A 23353-nucleotide genomic window follows, 5' to 3' on the forward strand; every position below is an offset into this window, starting at 1 on the left:
TGAATGTTGTGCAGAAAGGTTATCAGATTCATTCATGAAAAAACCTTTGTTCAACCTAAATGAATAAAAGGACCATTGCACACGAGACATTCAAAGCACTATCATAAAGAGAGATTCCACCGCATCTTTATCCCCTTAATCCCTTCGCTAAGTAACGCGCTGTGAAGTAACAGAAATACATGGCTATGCAAATCCATTCTCTTTATGAAAGAAAAAAAAGTTATGTAGTTAAATCCTAATTGCTTCTCTTGTTTATTAGTTCTTTCATTGTTCACTGTCATTTTTTTTTTCGTTATTCAAATAGTTAATACTGTAAACCATAGGTAGAGATTCAATTTGTGTTCATTATTAGTTTTCTGTGCATCGTTCTTCCTGGATAAAAATACTATTGTGCAGTGCACGAATTTTGGTCTACTTGTAGTTAGCTTAACTTTGTTTATTTCTATTTATGAGTGTATGTCTATGCTTGTTTGTCATATGTCCATGACCGAAACATGTAAAATATCTTTTCTTTCAACTGGCTGCCTGGCATTTTTTAACTCGATCTTTGGTTATTTCGGATAACAAGCACCCCTATATCATTTTTGCTCTTGTATAACATTATAAATTCTTCTTCCCTTTAAACTCAGGGCTGAAATAAAGTTTTGTTGTTGTTTTGTTCTCGTTGTTGTCAAATCCACGTCACTGATAGAAGGACAGGAGTCTAGCTGAAGGGAAATGCTCAAGACAGAGATTATGCAAAGCTTACAAGCATCACTTGACACTCATACCAAATTACTCAGTAATGTAAGCCGTTCAGTCTTGGCGCGCTTTTGAGCAGTACACGAGCTAGTCACGGCACTGTAACAGAGAGGGCTTCCATCGCTACTAAAAACATTCAATTCTCTGGCTAGATAGCACGCTTCATTATAAACATAAGCCATCGCAAGTCCAAGCTATTATCATAGATATTCAATGGATGTCGTCAACGTTATGTTAAGAACTCGGCTCCAAAAAGTTGACTCCGTTTACCGGTTCATAACATTCCATATAATTAAAAAAAGAAAAAAAATTGACTCTACAAATATGAGAATAGAACTATATCTAGTCTCTTCCAGGTGCTCAATTAGTTGGGGAGCAGCGCGAAAAACGGCGAGCGAAAAAATAGGGGAGGAGCGCGGTTCCCCATTTTTCGTTCGCCAATTTTCGTCCTGAGCACCAACTAACTGAACGCCTGGAAGAGGCTAAACTATATCTCGATGTAAACTTCTGACAATAATTTATGTTCACTGTTTCTAGCCTCCTTCTTCATTGACTCCACGTCAAATTCTCCTATATCCAATGTAGATCCTAGTTGCGAGGTCCATTCCGACCGACCATGCATACTTTATTTGCCAGTTTGTTTGTAGACTGGAAGCGAGTTCGACCCAGTCTTTCAACCGGGTCGAAAGAAAACATGGAGGATGGTTTGGAGCAATGTTAAAGGTCTATTGGTAGCGTTATTTTGTGTTACATTGCTGCTTTGCCTCTTGGATGCAAAAGACTTTCGTTACAAGCGTTATACTTTCAGGAAAAAGCAGAGACTAGTGAGTATTTTGTTTGATTTCTTGAGATTTGTCGATTGTTTCCTAGGTCAACATCTACCTTTATTCACTAAGGACATCGAGGCGAGCACAGGTTTTCGTGTCATTCACGGTGTACATGTAAGCTCCTTTGAAATCCATGTTTAAAACGAAAACGAGGTTAACTTAATATCTTTTAATGGCATGCGATCAAGCTGAAAGCTGAGGGCAACCTTATTTTCATGTGGTGTGTTTCACTGATATCGCCATGGGCGGTCAACCAATCTATCTTAACCATTCCACGCCAGTCTGGCTCATGTAACCAGTGGTTTTTATTAGAATTTGGCCATCGCTGTTCGTCCATGTTTTGTTTTTTAACAGTTTGTGATCAAATTTCTCGATTGCTCAGGCCTTGATCTTGATTTATTGACGTAATTCTTGTCAGAGGCTTCAAGGGTACAGATGTACAATAGAAATGCTCACATCACATATTCTTGAACGTCAGCGTGTAACGCACAAGCAAATGGATCAAGCATATGAGCCAATCAGAAGGCCCGCTTCGCTAAGGCTATGTTTATTTCTTTTATTTCTTTTATTTATTTATTTTAACTTTATTTATACATGGGTAAAACATCACGACTATACTAAAATTGCATTATTAAAATTGCATTACTTATAATATATACTAAAATTGCATTATACGCCTTCATGTGCTACTATACCTTCTACTGTTTTTACATTCTTGTACTGTTACTACATCTAGTGTTATTTCACCTTCTACTGTTACTACACTTCTACTGTTACTACGCCTTTTTTTTTAAATTACTAGATCTTATATACTGTTGGAACACCTTCTACTGTTACTACACCTTCTACTGCTATTATACCTTCAAGTGCAACACATTTTACTGTTACCACACCTTCCTATTGTTACTACACCTTCTTACTGTTCCTACACCTTCTTACTGTCACTACACCTTCTTAATGTTACTACATCTTCTTACTGTTACTACACCTTCTTACTATTACTACACCTTCTTACTATTACTACACCTTCTTACTGTTACTACACCTTTTGCAGTCACTATACCTTGTTACTGTTACTACAACCTGTTACTATTACTACATCTAATACTGTTACTATACCTTCTTACTGTTAGCTGCCAGGACCCCCTTACTTTTGGGTAAAAAAGAACAAATCACAGAGCGAAGAAACGCCGGCAGCCCAGGCAAAACAAAACCGGGCACCCTCTCCCCGCCCCCCCCCCCCCTTTAGCTCAAGTTCTAAATTCGGCACTGTTACTACACCTTCTACCGTTATTACATCTTCTACTGTTACTATATCTACCTACTGTAACTACACCTTCTACTGTTACTACACCTTCTTACTGTTACTACACCTTCTACTGTTACTACACCTTCTACTGTTACTACACCTTCTTACCGTCACTATACCTTCTTACTGTTACTACACCTTCTACTATTACTGCATCTTCTACTGTTACTACACCTTCTACTGTTGCTACGCTTTCTACTGTTACTACACCTTCTGCTGTAACTAAATCTTCTACTGTTACTACACCTTCTTACTATAACTAAACCTTCTACTATTACGACACCTTCCACTATTACTACACCTTCTACTGTTACTACACCTTCCACTAGTACTGTTTCTACACCTTCTACTATTACTACATGTTCTACTGTTACTACACTTTCTACTTTTACTCTACCTCCTACTATTACTACACCTTCCACTGTGACTAAATACCCCAGACACGTTAATAAAGCTTTTTGTTGTTTGTTGTTGTTACATCTTCCACTGTTACTACACTGTTTTAATGTTACTGCACCTTCAACTGTTACTACACCTTCTACTGCTCCTACACCTTCTAAAGTTACTACACCTTCTTACTGTTACTACACCTTCCACTGTTACTACATCTTCTACTGTTACTACATCTTGTACTGTTACTACACCTTATACTGTTGCAATACCTTCTACAGTTAACACACCTTCTACTGTAACTACACCTTGTACTGTTACTACATCTTATACTGTTGCAACAGCTTCTGCAGTTAGTACACCTTCTACTGTTACTACACCTTCTACTGTTACTACATATTCTATTGTTACTACACCTTATACTGTTGCAACACCTTTTACAGTTAATACACCTTCTATTGTTACATGTTACAGCTTACACTGTTACTACACAGTCCAATGTTACTACAACTTCCATTGTTACTACATCTTATACTGTTACTACGCTATCAATCCAACTGATAGGCGATCATATTGTGAGTTTTAATTTCACAACTGCTTAAGTTGTGTATATAATTTGACAACTGCCTATGTTTTGTATATAACTGCGATGATCAATCACGTCTTCATATCTTTTTTCACAGTTCAAATATGAACTTTCATATATTCACTTGCATTATTCACCATCGACAGGTATACAACAAACTCACAATATGATCAGCTCTCAGTTTGCTTGATAGCTCAGTTGGTAGAGCAGTGCACCGGCACCGCAGAGGCCATGGGTTCGAATCTCGTTCAGGCCTAAATTTTTTTCAGGCATTAATTTCACAACTGCCTAAGTTTTGTATATAACTGCGATGATCAATCATGTCTTCATATCTTTCTCCACAGTTCAAATATATGCTCTTTCATATATTCTTTTGCATTCTTCACCATCGACGGGCACATAATGAACTCACAATATGATTAGCTCTCAGTTGGCTTGATAGCTCCGTTTATAGATCACTGCACCGGTATCACAGAGGTTATGGGTTCGAATCAAGTTCAGGCCTGAATTGTTTCAGGCTTTAATTTCACAACTGCCTAAGTTGTGTATATAACTATGATGATCAATCATGTCTTTCCACCTTCTACTGTTGCAACTCCTTCTACTGTTATATAATACACCTTCTATGGTTACTACATCTTGAAATGTGTCAACACCATCTAATGTTACTACACCTTCTACTGTTATTACACCTTCTACTGTTACTACATCTTTTACTGTTACTACACCTTCTACTGTTACTACACCTTCTACTGTTACTACATCCTCTACTGTTGCTACACCTTGCACTGTTACTACACTGTACACCTTCTACTGTTACTACACCTTCCACTGTTACTACACCTTTCACTCTTGCTACACCTTGTGCTGATATTACACCTTCTTACTGTTACTACCCCTTCTTACTGCTACTTTTACACCTTCTTACTGTTACTACACTTTCTACTTTTATTACATCTTCCACTGTTACTACACCTTACAGTTACTATACCTTCTTACTGTTACTACACCTTCTTTCTGTTTCTACACCTTCTACTGTTACTACACATTCTTACTGTTACTTTTACACCTTCTTACTGTTACTATACCTTCTTACTGTTACTACACCTTCTTACTGCTACTTTTACATTTTCTACTGTTACTACACCTTTCACTGTTACTACATCTTGTACTGTTACTACACCTTTCACTGACACTACACCTTTTTACTGTTACTAGACCTTCTTATTGTTACTACACCTTTTTACTGTGACTGCACCTTCTACTGTTCTACACCTGTTTACTGTTACTACACCTTCGTACTGTTACTACACCTTCTTACCGTTACCACATATACTTACTGTTACTGTACCTTCTACTGTTACTACACCTACTATTGTTACTACATCTTCCTATTGTTACTACACTTTTTATTGTTATTACATCTTGCACTGTTACTGAACCTTCTACTGTTACTGCACCTTTTACTGTTACCGCACCTTCTACTATTACTACACTTTCTACTTTTACAACACTTTCTTACTGTTACTACACCTTCTTACTGCTACTACACCTTATTACTGTTACTAAACCTTCCACTGTTACTACACCTTCTACTGTTACTACACTTTCCTGATCAGTGTGATGATGTCGCTGTCTATAAAAGTACAGACAACGCTAAACCACATTCGATTTGTTAATTTGACTTTAGTAATATTTAAAGGGTAATAATCTCAAATAGGAGAGGGAAAGCTGAGACGTTTTAGTTGAATATTAACCGGAGTAGGTCTTGCAAGGGATTAAAACTTTAGGCTCGGCAGTAACAGATCAGTGGACGAAAGTAAATTATCTATTAAGGGTAATCCTACCTGATGTTTCTTCCCTACTGAGAAAGGTAGAAGATGTTAGGACTGAGAACAGTTAAGGTGTCTGAGAGACAGCTACCATAGACTGACGACTAGGTATTTATTCTCCTCACTGATTAGTATCAGTAACTTTATTTAAGCATTTTAAACATTAATCCACTTCTTCTGGAAACTGTATTGTTCCTGTTGCAAGTTCCCGGGAGAAAGCGAGGTCTCGAAGTTTCTTTTTTCCTATTATGCCACTATTTGTTCGTGACTCTGTAAAATTCTCGAAGCTTCGCGAAATTCGGGAACCTTTGTTACTCTTATGTCACGACATGCACTTATATTTTACCAAGATACCATTCTTAACTGTATCGCGTTCAGCTATAGCTAATGATGACGATTAAGGAAACATGGACAATACATGACAAGATACATACTACTCTGTTTTACAGCACGAAATCAATTTCGTGTTTGCAAAAAAGTTCGTTATAGCCATGCTAATTCTTGACAGGCTGGCTGACCCCGGATGCTTCCCATTGTAACTTGCGGTCTAAACAAACCGGTTGCCAAATGTCTCTTCAGTACATTAAACATAAAAACAAACAAACTAAGGATCAAAGAGATGACTCTAAACTGTAAGGTTTATTTGCTGATCACCAGCGTGCCACTGGCAGTCATTAAAATATCAAAAATAACAGGAATCCTGAGGTCATCAGAGCCTCGGTTGGTTCCATATTGAATCATCAAATAATCCGCCTGTAGTCAGATGAGGTGTGGTGAAGTGATCTTTAGTAAGTGGTCGCTTATTTATTCTGTAATAAAAGTGCTGCGCTCGTGATCTGATTGCTTAGTGATCTAGCTGGGCGAAACTTCTGGTATTTTTCGAACAGTAATGGCCTGCGCGACATAACTACTCGCTCAAAGAGGATCGACTGTAGTACACCATCTGTAAGTATCTTTACTCGACAATTTATGCCTACTTATTTTTGCCTGTACTCTCCGGTACTCTCCTCATCCGCGTACCCCGTTACACTGCAAGAAACAAAGAAATTATGAAAGATTTGATGACGGTATTAAGAGGTTTTTAGCATTTCTAGGCGAAAGATAAACGGTGAATCGGAGGAAGAATACTAACTGGTAGAGAAGAGGCCATAACACTGTATATTTTCAAGGACAGAAACTAAACGATTAACAACGAGTTTGCGACTCAGAACAAAAATTGATGTATCTTTCTTTTATAGTCTGGGTTCTCTTTTTTCTTGGCTCAGCAGTATTAAATTTTGCGTTTTTTTTCCAAAACGCGAAAATCGCGAACGTACACGCGCGAAGATTAGTAAGAATAAGATAGGTAGCGTTCAAGCTGAAGAGTAGAAGCAAAAGCCACTAAACTATTTGACGCAAGGGACACTTGAACTTACTGGCGTTCCACAAATTCGTATAGTTGTTGGCCTTTTCATACAGAACATACCTGCTATGAGGCCGGGGAACGCGAGACCTGTCAGAATTCGTCTACCTGTCGATTTCAACGCTTTCATTCCTTTCGGCAATAAGGGACCCATTTCACTGAGGACATGGCACTTTCGTTTTCTTCTTCGGTCGTGCAAAACCTTAAGATAAGGTTAATTATGTAGGGCGGCCGCTATTAATATTACTCAATCATCGGAGCGCAGAGCGCCAAATACGTTGTAGTACAACCACACTATTGTAAGGCCTTGTTGTACTCAATCGAAACGGCCAAAGTAAAAGTAGTCGGGTTTTTCTTCATGATGGGTTTTGCGTTTTGGGTTTTGGGTTTTGGCAAGCCTGCAAATAACAGTCGGTCATCGGACAATTGTCCGGTAAATTTGAGGTTTTGACAGGTAAAAGCTTAGTCTGGTCGGACAGTCTGACCGAGCTTTTCTGCTAAACGAAAAATATTTTAACTGGAAATTTGTGACTGAATATGAAGCAAGTTATTTTATTATATTGCCACATAATACTACGGAAAAAAGCTTTGTTATCACAGTTTCGTTTTTATTCCATTTCTGAGAAGGCATGTGCTAAAACCCAGACGGTGGATTCTGGACGATAGACGATGGACGATATCTCTGACATTCATTTATTTGTCGCTATTGAACAGCGAAAATTCGTGCCCTCCCCCCTCCCCTCCCCCAAGCAAAAATATAACTTATTTGGACTGGACAAATTATCACGAAGTTCTGATCGCGGATTTTTCGTCACGCAATGTCACGCATTTATTTATTTCTCTCAGCCAAAGTACATAAACATGAATAAATTTTCCACACAATCTTTTGCTTTTGTCACATGATGTCACCATGGAGTTTTGAAATACTTGCAATAAAAACTTTCAGAGCTGGCGAAAATGAAATTGAAACACGTGAGGAAAGGAAGGGAAAAATGGTAATGGGAAGCACCGATAATCCTGGCAGACCGCTTGTGGAAAGCTTCACCGAAACAGCTTAAAAACAAAGGTGAGGCTGCTTATTCCCCCCCCCCCCCCCCCCCGCAACCCACCCCACGACAACTCATGCAAAAACATATCACGTGCTTGCCGTATGGGCTAGGATTCTCCTGCGTCATTTCTGCGTGCAGTCTGGAATAATTCATGTGAAAAAGCAATCGACTGCGGGAGAAAAGAAAAAGATTTTGTGTCAAATTTATACTTTGTTGTCAGAATTTAATAAATGAATAACTGACATTGCGTGACATAAAATCCGCGGTCAAAATTTGTCCAGTCAAAATAAGTTTGTTTTTTTTTTCTTGCGGGGGAGCGGGGCGGGCACGAATTTTCGCCATGCACTATTTCAAAATTCCATGGTGACATCGCGTGATAAAAGAAGGAATCCGTGATATTGCGTGACGAACAATTCGCGATCACAACTTTGTCCTCGAATTTTCGCTGTTCGATATTTTAACATCGCGTGACAAAAGCAAAAGATTGTGTGACAATTTTATACTTTGTCTGAGAGAAATAAATGAATGTCAGAGATATCGTCCATCGTCCATCGCCCATCGTCCATCGTCTATCGTCTATCGTCCAGAGTTCACCATCTGGGTTTTAGCACATGCCTTCTGAGAAATAACTCTATCGCGCGCAGTGCATCGTCTCAAATGTCACGCCGAATTGTAAACACGCCACATCAGCGCTACCATTCAAGCTTCGTTTTAATGTACGCATTTTGCACTGGTGTCGTGACAGATCGTGAAGCCCCATTTAGTCTGAATTACGTTTGTCTGAAAAACTACTAAAATCTGAGTTCTTATGTTGTTACTTCTAGTTTGTTATCTGCAAGTGTTGTGGAATTAATTCCTAGTCGTAATTTGACCCGATTGAAACATTACGTAAATTGAATACACAGCCCAAATTCTCACGTTTCTTTTATCTGAAAGCAATCGCTTTCAAAAACCTCTAAAACGTAACCAAATGTTTTTCTAGTTCGTATGATCAAAAATCAGTTATAGCTCTTTATAGGTGTTTTTAAGTCTGTGATTCAATATAGTTTGAATTAGTTTCCGTGCCGTAGACATGTTTTTGTGAAAAGCGTGCAAATGCACAAATCAGTCACGCTTTGTAGACTAGTCACCAGTCACGACCACTTCCAATTCGAATTTCATCTAATTGCGAAAATTTTTTATTCAATTGACCCCGAAACTTTTCAGGGGAAACTTGCCTTCAGAAAAAGTCGAAGAATTCATTTCAGCCAATTTTCAAGTCTCTGAATGCTAATGTGAGTTTTTATACTGACAAGCTGTCTACGCGGGATTTTCCCGTGGTTTTCTGAGAAACTTGATACCCGGGAAACCACGGAATACACGTGTGGCAAGTGAGAGGTACAAACTAGGGGTACAAAAGTTTGTAAATTTGTCAATTTTTAACGGTAAAATAATACCTGACTTAATGTAAAGGTCCCCTTTCTGTTGCTAGTATCAATTTTACACTCAATTGACTTTGCTTTTAAGCAATTCGAATTTGCAACCAACATTTTGGCGAAGGCTCTACGCTGACATACCAAAATGTCTCAAATGTCTCTTAGGCCCAGTTCAGACGCCGAACTTTTCATGAGCCGAACTTAATTCGAATTTGGACCGACCCAAATTATCAAAAGTACACCTGTTGATTCAGACGTCGAACTTAATTCGCCGAACTTTATTTAGTTTAAACCAAAACACATCGAAATGTCAGCGATTTTCAGGCAAAGTAAAAACTGCTTGTAAAATACGTTATAATAATTTATACATTAGGTTCGGCTCATGAAAAGTTCGACGTCTGAATCAAAGCCGTTCCAAAGCCGAAATTCCCGGCTGAGCTAGGCGGGAAGAACGGCTGGGCCGCTCCAAATTCAAATAGCCGTTCTTAACTGATTCAGACGCCGAACTTTTCATGTACTTAATTCAATGTATTTGATTCGGCTCATGAAAAGTTCGGCGTCTGAACTGGGCCTTATTTTTAATTTTTAACAACAGAAAAAAATTGTCCGACCAGACTGGCTTTTTGTCAGGTCAAAACTTGTCTTTGCCCTGACAAATGACCTGCTTATAGACAAAAATTATTTGCAGGCTTGTTTTGGGGAAATAGATCTCAGAGTTCATACGTGTTCCCCAAAATGGTGTCGGTACCTGTCATCGCACGCCGTAAGCATGGGAGTGAAAACGTCAGGTTAATTCAAAAAACGATGTCTTGAGATCGATATAAGCAATTAAAAAGAAAGTTTTCTTTGGTATTTCCATTAATCTAAGCTTCATCAGGCAATGCCTCAGGTACTTCTTTGTTATGAAAATTGAAACTTTTCTCGTGACTAGAGGAAGGGATTTTATAAAACACTTGGACGCGCAGCCGGGTGACTGTCTAACAAAGACGAAGTCAACATGCGGTGTGTTCTGCTACCTTGTAATCAAGTTATAAATATCACACAATAAACTCCTCACATAGACTACTTTCATAAATGGCGGCCAATTATAAATTCTTTTGCAAGTATTAAAATTAGCCTTACTAATCTCATTTTGAAGTTGCTAATTCAAAGAACTTTTACTCGGAAACGAGGTTAGTAAGGCTAATTTAAATGCATACAAAAGAATTTTAAATTGGCAGCCATTTATGAAAAGGGTCTATTGTTTCTACAATATCTAGATGTGGATGTATCTATGCAAAAGACTCAATCATTGAATCATTGTAAACCCGGTACGAGATGTAATCCTCCGGTTAAAGCACCGTAACAGCGCCCGAATAGATATCTGACATGAAGCTGAGCGAATTTGAAGTGAGCAATATTTGCAAAAAAAAAAACAAACAAACAAACAAAAAAATAACTTGATTGAAGGTGATACAATCAGTGGCCACGATCTTGCTATGAGCGAGTCCAGAGCATCTTCGCCCCTTTTGGCGAAAGGAACCAAACCTGACCAAGAGGACGCCGAGAAAGAGTTAGACAACAAAACGTCTTCTCTTCAAGCGCTTTTCAATATTTTTAATGCTAACATGGGCACGGGAATCCTCGCCATGCCATATGTTATACGCTTGACCGGTTATTGGGGAATTATTCTCATAATTCTCGTCGCTGCTCTGGGAAATTACACAGGAAAACTCCTCATCTACTGTCTGCAAGAGGACACGGCTTATGAAAATATTTCTAAGTCGACGTACGCTGACCTAGGTGAGGCATTTTGGCCACGCTATGGCCGTGTTATGGTTCATATCACCAATTTTTTTGAGCAATTTTCGCATTGCACTCTGTTTCTAATCATGTGTGGAACTGTGTTGCATCATACGTTCCCGGATAGCTTCGTGTCGAAGAGCGTTTGGATCGCCGTGGTGTCCCTTGCCGTGCTGCCGTGTGCGGGCGTACGCACGATGAAGCACATTTCATGGATCAGTCTCTTGACCGTTATTGTCGCTCTGGTCACTTCAACCTGTGTGCTGATATATGCTTTGACTCATTATCAGCAATGGAGGACACACGAACTAGCTTCGTTGAGCTTCAAAGAAATGTCCATCGCCATGGGAATAATCGTGGTGACGTATTCCTCGCAGGCTTATCTACCGATCATTGAGAAGTCCATGCGATACCCAGGAGAGTTCAACGCCATCATGGATTTCACCTACACGCTTGTTACCATTATCAAGTTCAACTATGGAATCCTAGTGTTCTTTTGTTTTCGAGAACATACCGAGCAGATTATGACATTAAGTGTTCCGCATGGCGCTTTTCGTATCTCTCTTTCCTTGGCAGTTATCTTGACGGCGCTTTTGTTTTACGTTGTTCCTATGTTCACTCTTTATGACATTTTTGAACACCAGCTCAATATTCCTCTGTTTGCCGAAATGAAAGACGAACCATTGGGGTGCAACAAAAAATCAACGCCAAAATTGGTGTTCAGGTTCGTTTTTATCTTGCTCTCGACTCTAGTTGCAATTTTCGTGCCACACTTCGGTTTACTGATGGCCTTTGTCGGAAGTTTTACCGGCACTATTTTGGTTTTGATTTATCCTTGTCTTTTTCATATTAAGCTTCATTACTCTACTATGCCTTGGTATCACATATTATTCGATCTATTTATAGCTGTGTTTGGTATCGTAGGCTGCGTCTGTGGAGTGGTGTTTTCTTCCATTCAGATCGCTAAAGAGTATGATTTTTATAGAATGTGGAGAATCGAACCTGACGAGTAACGAATAACCTGGTTTCACAGCATTTTTGTTTTGAAAGAGAGAAAAAACATTGTTTTTATCTTTTACATGTAAGTATCCGGGGAGAATGTTCAAGATTGAAATCTACACTGACGTCAGACTGGCGTCATCATGAAAGCAATAATATAGGAATTAAGGTTATTCCCCAGTATTGCATTGCGCATCCCTACTGCGCATAATTTCACGCGTGATTAGCGCGCGCGCATTAAAAAATGGCGGCTTTTTCTTTACAGCTGGACCTCGCCATAGAGGTAAATCGTCATTTTCTCGCGAACGAGTACGGTGACCTATCATTTTTTTCTGTTGTTTTGAATTAAGTAATAAATTTCTCTGTGTAAAATAAATATGGACCAGTTTTCAGTGTAGAACAAAAAGCAATCGTCGAAACGTGAATTTAGCAAGCAATCGTGACCACAATCATGGTGCTATTATAAGGATTTATATGGGTATAAACAAGGTGCTGTTGCTTCTAATCGAACATGGGGACCCCTCATTTTTATTTCAATTTTAAGTTCCTATAATATAAACAATCAATAGGCAAAGTTTCACAAAAATCTCAGTGCAGGTTCTATTCCAGTGGAATGACCTTAATTCTGATAATAATTAGTCGCCAATGGAGAAATCTTTTCAGAATTTCCTTCTTTCGTTTCATTGCCAGTAAACTTCAGGCTAGAAAACATATTTTTCTTGTCACGGTGGCACAATTAAAGAATAAATTTTCTCCCAGAAAAATACTTATTTAGCGCTTGTGTTAGCAATTCCAGTCCCCTACCAAGTATGAAATATGTATATTTATGTTAAAGCGGTTTTTGATTGAGTGTCTAAGACCAAACCCAAAGTAACCACTCTGACCAATCACAAAGAACAGAGAGGACGGTCAGAGACAATCCTGTGAACCAATCAAAATTTGGAACAAATTAAAGCAATTGAAAATTACTTTCAACACTCAAGTAAAAACCACCTTTTTCAACATTTGTTATGGACAGTTTTCTAATGGCATTCATAACACTTCACTACTCCTATTCACGATTAATGTGATGCAGTAAGCTCCCCATATGCCACACCTACACGATAAAAAAACGAATTAATTCACTGACATAATCAATACAGTCTTTTGCATTTATCGTTAAAAGTCTGACCTAGGTGCACGCGTGGAGAATAATTATCATTTACCGAAGGAAATTGTTTAATAACTTTCATTTATATGTGTACTGAATAACTTTTGTCACAGAAATAATCTTTTTATTTTCTTGTTTCTTTGTTCGTTTGTTTGGTTCTGAAAAACGTTTGTATTTTTTTATGCAGAGCTGTCTTCAAGCAATATTATCGTAGTCATTTCGTACATACACATATTGTAAATTAGTTATTGTGCAATTAAGTGCTAGTGGAAACAAGTAAGAAAATTGAAAGTGCATGCTTAAATGGAAAAGTGTATTGGTGAAAATGTTAAAATAAAGGATCTTCTGATCTATGTTGGAGGAATGGAGTTTCCCTCTTGAGTCATTACCAGCTATAAGGAAATGAATTATGCAATTTGCTTTCAGTTTTAGCTTGGATTTGTTATTTTGTTGTCAGGTTCTGTTTAACAATTGACGAAAGTTCTCATTACGGGGCATCAGTTTTTCACCACACTCATTTATTTTGTCGTAACGTAGCTGATGTTGCCTGCCGTGTCCATACATTTGTAAAACACAATAATAATTGATAATAAGTTATTTAAGGTCGAAGACGTATATGAATTGACTGCTCAATTTTCGGAGCCAGAGGACCCTGTAAAAAACGCTCGACAAAATAGTGCTAAAATATAAAACGAGGTAAAGTGTAAATTATACGTCTAAAAATCAAGCCAAACCTAACTAAACAGATCGTAATTGGTCAACAAAAACCTATAAGACGAAAAGAAATAGACGCCGTAAAGAATTTTGATAAATTTGTATTCCTAAAACCCATGAACAAGTGTTAAAGGTACACCCTTTAAATTCTACCATACTACTGATGCATTCACGAAAATTAGCAATGGATTTCAGTACTTTGTTTAACTGAGTCTGGTAAATTGTTCCAGTAATACAAACAATATTAGATGAAAGTGGAATATGTAAGTAAGAACTACTATACGGTATTTCGTTACGTCATGGCCATTACCTCTTTTACGAGATACCGAGAACACCACTTACGCAGCATGATAAAAAAAAAGCAAAAACAAACACAAGTAGCAGGGCAAGCTCACCAAAGGACTTCTGAACTAAAGAAAATGACGTAATGCAACGCCTATACTAAACCAAGCGCGTAGAGGCGAGGCTAGGTAGCTCAACGAAAGGTAATCTTTCTATACCTTTACGCTGTTTACAAGAAGTTTAAGTATAAAGACTTAACCAAAAATTATAGTTTTAAAATTATCCAAGGAGTACACTAAAAAGGATAACAGGATAACAAAGGGTAATAACAGTAGATGGTGTAGTAACACATCAAGGTGTAACAGTAGATGGTGTAGTAACAAAAGGTGAATAGTAACAGAAAGTGTAGTAACAGAAGAAGCTGTAATACCAGTAGAAGTTGTAGTAACAGTGGAAGGTGCAGTAACAGTGCTTCACAAATTTACACTGCACCTCAGTCGCAAGTAGCCACAAGTTGAACTTACGTAGAGACTTGCGTTGGGTGGCCAAACGGACTCGCAAGTTTCCTCGCAAGTACACGCAGGTCGCAAAAAAACCATTTCAAGGCAGACATATCCTGTATTTCATCGGCTAATAATAGATTAAGGGACGTCACTCAACTTGCGTTGACTTGGGTTTGGTGGCCAGACGGTGACTTGCGTCGACTTGCGTGCAAATTTGATCTCAACCAAAGTGAGCGCAAGTCATCGCAAGTCAACTCAAGTGCACGCAAGGCCTGGCCAAACGGAGTCGCAAGTAGACGCAAGTTGAGAACTTGCGTCTACTTGCGAGTCCGTTTGGCCAGGGCTGTACTAGTTAAGAAATGGTAAGCGTGCAGCGTGCAACTATCGAGTTATGGATGCACGCAGGAGGTTGCAGTAAGCACGAAAGAATCGCGAGAGTCGCACCAGGCGATAACCGAGAGCGACTCTAGCTTCTTTCGTGCTTGGCAAACCTCCCAAGTGCATCCATAACTCGATAATTGCATGCTGCACGCTTACCATTTCTTTTAGAACATTGAGGCTTTTCACATCTTTCCTCGGATGGAAGTATTTATTGAATCTCGTCCTGCTTACATGGAGTCAAAAGCACGATCAACCGTGCGTAAATGTTCATTCAAATATCTGACAAAGCGACACAACAACATTTTTCTTGGATCGCGGTGAGTTAGTTTACGTTTTCTCGATCTCCAACAAACAAACAAACAACTTGAAACTGCTCAGTTAACCCAAATATCAAGCTAACAAACGAAAACTGCTGTCGGTAAAAGCGTTTCTTAAAAGTTTGTAAAATTTGGATCGGTTTTCCGAGGATTGAAGACAAACTTTGGTGGTTGAGCTCTCTGTCCTTCACGGCCTCTTCGGCAAAAGAAAAGAAGACTATGGAACCGGACATTTGTTACAGCTGTAAAAGCGAGAGTGGGGAAGAAAGCGGACAAACGCCCCTGGCTTTGATCGGTTTAATTTGAGATGCTCTTCTCCAATAGCAGGTTTGTGGGTTACGTTTTCCTTTCCACTTCGTTTTAAGTTGATAGTTACGCGTCTAAGGTTGAATTATAACATAACTAAAGCAAAGCGCGCGCTCTGATTGGTTAATTTACCGTCTACTATTTGCCCATGGGTGTACGCTGCTGACGTGTGTGCTAATGTTTACAAAGCAAATCTTTTGACAGACATTGTTTCCAAAGTAATGGCCGACGTCCTTCTGCCAGAAATGCGAAACTGTCTTCACAGTTGTCTGAAGATGAAACGTTATCGAGTTACTGGTGTACAGTCGGTTGTCATGAATGAATTTTCGCGCGCTTGTTTTCTCTTGTCATGTAAGACTACACGAACATTTTTTTGTGATGTAGCTCGATAAAAGGACTTCTGTTGTTCCAATGTCTCAATGTTATATTATAAAACTAATGGTAAACGCCATAGCGTGCACTATTGAGTTATGGATGCACTTGGGAGGTTTGCTAAGCACTCAAGAAGCTAGAGTCGCACGAGGCTATCGCCTCGTGCGACTCTTACGCTTCTTTCGCGCTTAACAACCTCACGCGTGCATCCATAACTCAATAGTGCACGCTATGGCGTTTACCATTTGTTAAATTGAACACATGATTGATGAATGACTTTAAAAACATGATCTCTGTTACTTTCGTTATTTGGTAAAATAAGTTTAATTGGAAAGAAAACTGAGGCTAAAAGGAAATGTTAGAAATGTAAGCTTACATTTGTGGACGATACAGTCGTTCCTTCAAGCGGCTGACGTTCCTTCAAGACTTGAATTCACGATCGAGCAGAAACTGAACCCCGGGCCGACTGAAATAATTCATCAGAGGCTACCAACACTTGATAAAACTTCCTTTATTAAAGTTCAGTAAAAGTATTATCTTTAACGTTTTTGAAACAGAAGAATTTCGTATGTAAAGCTTCACTTAAAACAGAAATTTGGTAAAACTCTCATGTACAAGTCTTATAAAAGTTTTACAATGAAAGCTAGTGCTGAATTTTACTGTTGCCAAATGGCTGAAAAATTCTCTCTAAAATTCCCGCTATGCATTACTAATCTCGAAGGGTTGATACAGACCAGTTTGTTGTTTTTTGGGGGACCGTCTCCGAGCCCCGAGTGCCTTTGTTCAGCCAGCTGATTCCACTCCTGCTGACTTAAATGATCAAATCTCTTAGGTGGAGGCCCGGCAAAAAATTTGAGCTCGAAATATTAATTTTGGTAGCTCACAGGAATAATCTTCCTCATGTCCGGAAGAATTATTACATTTTTCCATATTTTACGAAACGAACAATAGGAATTATGTTTTAAAAAGTGTCAATATCGATGAAAAAAATTGCCATGAAAAAGTACGCATAAACAAACTGACGTCATATTCTTGCATTTATCATATGGCAAACTGGTCCACAGTGAAAAGGAGAATTGTGATTGGTTTCCTGAGCAGTCTGAATTTTACAATAAAGACTGCTAACATGAACCACTCATGAATTAGTTTCGGTCAATGATTCCTTTTTCAAACATTTAACTCCACAAAAGAAAACAGTTCACAATTTTTTGTGAACAATTGGAGTTTAACTGTCATGAAAAGGAGGTAAAAAAATGTAATTGAATGCTTAACTTTTGAATGTGAGCTTGTCAAGAATGGATTGCAAGCACAAAAATTTATCAGCAGACTCTTAAAAGTTCCATTATACTGTATAAAAAAGACTGAGGGCCAATATTCTCACAGTAAGGTCCCGAGATAGGTTGGTTAACAAGGGATTTATTACACGGCTGGCATTGTTTTGAAACAATGCTATTATCATGGACTAGAAAAAAATAATCTCAAACTTCAAATGCACAATTCTGATTGGGAGGTGACTAAGTGTATACTTGCTATGTATACTTTGGATCATTCAGGACAGCACCAGTTCAATACTAATAGAATATTGGACTAGCAATAGAGTAATCTGATTGGTTGATTTTAGTTATTGGCCCTCTGAACTAACTTAGTCGCGTAGTAATGGCGATTATTTGTTTCAGTTGAACTTGACTGGCATACCTACAGACCTCATGCTAGTTCATTAACATATAGAGTCATGTAGGTATTAAACTCAGGAAATCTATAATTTTGTCTTGGAATCAACAATCTGAGATTCTAGAGCAGAATGTAAGTATCTTTGAATTAGTAACTATTAACTGAATTACCTTATAATTATTGTTGATCTAAGTAAATGAGTGTAGAATCTTTGTGAGGTTTCTCATGATTTTTCTCTCCGTACTTTCCAGGCTAAGAAGTATTCGCCCTTGGAAAAGGAGTGCGAGACCAAAGAATGTCAAGGAGTTTTTGGACTAGAGTTAACCAAGTGTACAAGGAAGTGTGTATCACAAGTCTGCTATGACGAGCTGTATGCCTGGGATGAAGTAAGATTGTATTTTTAGTGAGGGCATTCAACCTTGAAAGCTTTACAGTGTTTGTGCATTTTTTTATGACTACAAAGAGTGCTCTTGGCATCAATCAAAGTGAGAAGCGTTTTTACAGTGTATAAATATCAATCCTTCTGTTTATATATGAAAAGGGTTACTGAATTATTGTTTTAAAAAATACATGTATGCAAACATATGTTGCAGCCATGTAAGTGTTCATGGCTTGAGTTTTCTTGTTGATGTTAATACAACTGTAGCTCTAAGCTACGTGTAAAGATTTAAGCTATTTACAGTATCAAAAAACACAAAGGGAGTAATTGGGTTTTAAGGACACATATGTTGCAACCTTCTGTATTTCCCAAGTGCTCTCAAAGGCTTGAAGGGTTGTATGGCAGTATACGGCTCATGCTAGCTTCACATAGTTTGATAAGGGTATAAGGTGGCTCGAAACAGTTTCCATCACTTTCCAAGAAGTAGATTTTGAATGGGTCATTATAATCACTCTATATCAGTTGATGCCAAAATGATGGTATTAAAAAACTGCCCCATCACTGTCAATTTTGTGGCACTGTAGTTTACCATAGCAAAAATATACTGTAACCTGCTAAAAACACCCTTGATTTTAGCTTTAAGCACTTATATCTCAAAAATGAGCTCAGTGACCCCCATTTTTTATTACTGAATTGTGGTAAACATGATAAGATGCAACTTTTTGCAAAGTCTATGGAGTGGGCTCAGAGCCACGTTCCATTTCTGAAAATTTAAGGTTGCTCTGAACCCACCCCACAGAGTATTTTTAAATTTTGCAAAAAGTTGCATCTTATTACGCTTATCACAATTCAGTAATATAATATGGGGATCACCTAGCTTGTTTTCGAGATATACATGTAAGCTCTTAAAGCTAAAATTAAGGGTTCTTTTAGCAGGTTGTATTGTTGCTATGGTAAACTATTACATAAGAAAACAACTTGTTTACCAATGATTGGACACTTGTGTGATACTATTATTATAGCATCACTTGTTAAACAGTGGTAGTATTCATCCTTCAAAGTATAGCTGTTAGAAAAGTGCTTTTCTAAACTTTTGCCAGCCTCGTTAAATGTATTGTTATTGTTTGCAGACAGCAAACGTGTTTGAAATTTTAACTCTTAATTGACTTACACAGGTACATGTACTCTCACAAATTATGGTTTTATGGCCAGTTGGAGCACATGCAGAAACCAAACAATAATTATAACAAATAGATTTGTCATAATGCTCTCCTGTGTTATCTATTTGATCCTTTAATTTTTAACCACGCAAGATCATTTGACAATGAATGATTATCACCTGCAAAAGTACCCATTACCTGTTCCTAAGCAATTGCCAACCAAAGTCTTGCTGGTGATGGACTCTTGCTCAGCCAGGGTAATTTAGCCAGTAGCTAGAACTTAGCAACAACTCTGCATTGGTAAATATGACATGATATATACCCTCATTAGTAGACACTCAGCATGTCCCCTTGGACCTTCCACAAATCTGATTGGTGCTCACATTGTTGTCTATTTGCTGAACACCGACAATCATGCACACATTTACATCTACATCTTATTTGTCTTGAGGAAAAAGCTTTATTCTCACAGTGCCTTTCTCTGCCCCATTGTATAAATCAGTACCTGTTAATTACATCATGTTGGGAGGCGGCATGGCCAAGTGGTTTAGGGAGCTGGATTTGAAATCTTGAAGTCCCTGCTTCAAATGCTCCACCCTACCGCTGTCTGGATTTGTTCTCGGTAGTCCTGAGTTCAACTCCTTGACTGCGTTGTGTAAATAACCAACTGGTCAGCCTCCCACCAGTTGGGATTATTAATAATTTGTGTTCTACTTGCAATATTTGTTTGTTTATTTACAGTCCTTAATTAGCAAAACAGTGCTAAATACATTTGGCACTTAAATAAAGTTGTTGTTGTTATTATTATTATTATTTTTATGATTATTATTATTATTATAAGCTACTAATAAACATTATTATTATTATTATTATTATTATTATTATTATTATTATTATTATTATAAGTCCTTAAAGTCTTGCCGCTTTTAACTTATGGTGCCGAGTTCAATCCATGAGCCTAGGGCAGTCATAAGTCTGCTGGATTACTTGATGGATAGAGTCCTCCTAAGTATTGAGCAGTTCCAAGGAGGACGGTCTTCTGTAGCTCTGTTATTCTAATATTGCCTGGGATCTTGCCGATGTAGTTTTCTGTTCCCTTCTTGACAAGCCCGAAAGCTCCAATGATCACTGGGACAGTTGTTGTTTTCATTCCCCACGTTTTCTCGATTTCAATCTCAAGATCTTTGTACTATTACTATTATTATTATCAATATTATTATTATTATTATTATTATTGTTATTATTGACAATAAAGTTGACAGTTACTTGTGATAACACATTGTTCGTGGCTAGTCTTACGCAGCTCGTTTCGTCCCGGCCAAGGGACTCATTAGAGACCTTTCTGCTTGGCAAACTCGTTGGGCATCGCGCCCAAAGTCCCGTTCGCTAATAAAATGATGACAGCAATTTTATTATGTAAATACTGGGAGGAGGGACCCTGGGATGGACAAGCATCCTAAGCAGAGGAAGAAATACTCCTAGTAGTTTAATCCCAAGGAAACAGGAAAACAGTTGAACATAAGCTTTACGTTGAAGTAACCACTTTTGTTGGATTGTGCTTGATATCGGTTTTGTGTATGACAATTGCCTGTTCAAGTTAAAACACATCAGTCTTTTTTTTTGTTTTAAGCTTGAAGAGGGAGAGATTGACGTACGACTGACCTCATTCAAGGGCTGTGTTGTGAAGCAATTCCAAGAACAAGAGAGCAGAAATCGTGGATTATAATGGAACAAACACACAACGGACTCTCATCGCATTTGTAAGAGAAATCATCAGTCTACATCCTTTTTAGGTGGCTTCATACCTGAAAGCATTATGAGACTGATAATAAGCTTTATGGCCTTCTCGTTTATTACATGTTGTAGGCTTCATGTGCTCAAAAACCTCCCCCTCTCCCCTACCTATCAGGTTGCTGTAGCTACAGTGTTGCCAAGTTCCTACGTCTCCATATTTCACCTTGCTCAATCGTTTTCGAGTCACATGTCCCGAGAGGGAAAGTGTGTCTCGGATACGTCACCGAAATCAATTGACCGTGAAGGCCTGAGAGAAAGCCATACAGGAACTAACCAATCTACAGTGTGCAACTTGTGGGACGTTAGCTTGTTAATCTGTCAGTAAGGAGTATGCAGAATAAAATTGTTCTTCAAGCTTTAAACTGAAGGACTCGATAAGAAGACTGGTGCAAGGAACAGCTGCCTGTGTTAAAACAAGTGTGTTACTGTTACAAGGGAGAGGTGTGAGGTGAAAAGCTGTTGTAGATTGGTAGACTTGAGGCTACCGTGTCTCCACAATGACTCTGAAATAAAGCCGAAATATTGTAAAATTAACCTTTCTGCATTGTAATACACTACAACGTGATTTTCATTAACAATCCTCGGACTTGTGTGTTCCATGTTATAATAAACCAATGTAGCTGAAGAGGGCAAGTGCCAGAGCGAAATACGCGACAAGGTCAGTCTTAGACCTTTGCAATTCTTAAAGACTACCTCTTATATACCCATTGTTTTATTGTATTATTTATACATGCCACATATTTTGATTGTATATACATTTTTATTATTCCTTATTTGTAAATAATTTTAATTTTATCTTTTTTTGCTGTGCCCCCAATTAGTTGTGAAAACTAAATACATTGACACAATAAAGCTTTTATTTACTTACTTACTCGTAGTTGAGGCTCATTAGGATCACCCTCAGTCTCCGTCAGAGATGTAGATAGCTGACCTTCGAGAGTTCCGTAAACTACTGCTTATAATCCCTTGGCTTAAACAACTTCGTAAGGGTTTTTAGATAGGCTAATATCCGAGGGGGCTTATAACCAGAATAAAAAAAAAACCGTTTCAAAACGAGCTATAGCTACACCTGTTGATCGAAGAAGGGGTTTTCATTTACTGGTACATCATATTAAAAGGAATTTAAAACAAGGAAGGTAGAGGGTGGAGCGGGGGGGGGGGGGGGACTTATAACCGGATGTATTCTTTGGTTTACAGGTAGATGAGCCTATTACAGGGGAGCTTTCGGCAGTTTTAAGTCCGTGGCACTTGTCAGATATATCCTCGGACACCCAGGGACGGTTAGTGGATGAAGACAAAGTCAAAGCGGTAGGGGGGAAAATCGGTGAAAAAAAACTTCCTCCTGCCCCCAATGATTGATTGCCCCTGGGTCTTAGAGGATGTTGTCTGATCACTGTACTGATGTCACCTCATGCAAACATACAGCCACAGAAAACACAATTGTTTTCGTTTTCTCCCAAAACAGGGCGGAATGTAAACTACGCAAACGAAGAGCAGTCCATATTTTGCTCAAAACTGAAACGATCACTGCTTCTGGGCTAATCTTTCTACTCGACACTCAGTATAACAACAACAACAAGCTTTATTGTGTTTCGGCTTGTAACTTACACAAAACCTAATGTACAGTCAGTGCACATAATTTACATAACTACAGGTACTTACACGTTAAAATCAGTATAAGATCTAACCTTCTGGTTTATATAAATTCGTCTATGGTTTACAGACATTTTTCAGTGCAATGGTTGTCACGCAGTGTTGAACTATGAATGTCACGCAATGTTGAACTACGAACATAAGCCAGACTTAGACTACCGTAAAGTTTTAAACGTACACAGATTCTAAGCGGATTGAGCATCGCTTCTTTCGTAGGGTCGTCTCTTTCGGATGGCTAAATAGTGTATAGAATTTCGAGGCCGCTACCATCGGCTTTCACCGAAAACGATTACTATTGACGCTAATTCTAGTTGAGGAGAGGAGAGGGGGGGGGGGGGC

At 38.4% G+C, this 23353-nt stretch overlaps 2 protein-coding genes across 2 annotated transcripts; both read left to right on the forward strand.

Moving 5' to 3' along the window:
• Positions 1-1433: 1433 nt before the first annotated feature.
• On the forward strand, positions 1434-23353 carry LOC145483471 (uncharacterized). Its single transcript, XM_081461978.1, has 3 exons — positions 1434-1565; positions 18280-18414; positions 21198-23353. The coding sequence occupies exons 1-3, from the start codon at positions 1443-1445 to the stop codon at positions 21291-21293; spliced, it is 354 nt and encodes a 117-aa protein (XP_081318104.1). The 5' UTR covers positions 1434-1442; the 3' UTR covers positions 21294-23353.
• LOC145483404 (vesicular inhibitory amino acid transporter-like) lies at positions 8180-17449 on the forward strand. Its single transcript, XM_081461910.1, has one exon. The coding sequence runs from the start codon at positions 11030-11032 to the stop codon at positions 12344-12346; it is 1317 nt and encodes a 438-aa protein (XP_081318036.1). The 5' UTR covers positions 8180-11029; the 3' UTR covers positions 12347-17449.

This window comes from Orbicella franksi, chromosome 4 (genome assembly GCF_964199315.1).
Source record: "Orbicella franksi chromosome 4, jaOrbFran1.1, whole genome shotgun sequence".
Taxonomy (NCBI): Eukaryota; Metazoa; Cnidaria; class Anthozoa; order Scleractinia; family Merulinidae; genus Orbicella; species Orbicella franksi.

What these genes read in the sequence shown, in the direction of transcription:
- LOC145483471 (XM_081461978.1), top strand. Translation starts at nt 1,443, where the DNA reads ATGGTTTGGAGCAATGTTAAAGGTCTATTGGTAGCGTTATTTTGTGTT. An exon ending in TCAGGAAAAAGCAGAGACTA is followed by an intron (nt 1,566 to 18,279) that starts GTGAGTATTTTG and finishes CGTACTTTCCAG; the next exon opens with GCTAAGAAGTATTCGCCCTT. An exon ending in AGCTGTATGCCTGGGATGAA is followed by an intron (nt 18,415 to 21,197) that starts GTAAGATTGTAT and finishes TTTTGTTTTAAG; the next exon opens with CTTGAAGAGGGAGAGATTGA.
- LOC145483404 (XM_081461910.1), top strand. Translation starts at nt 11,030, where the DNA reads ATGAGCGAGTCCAGAGCATCTTCGCCCCTTTTGGCGAAAGGAACCAAA.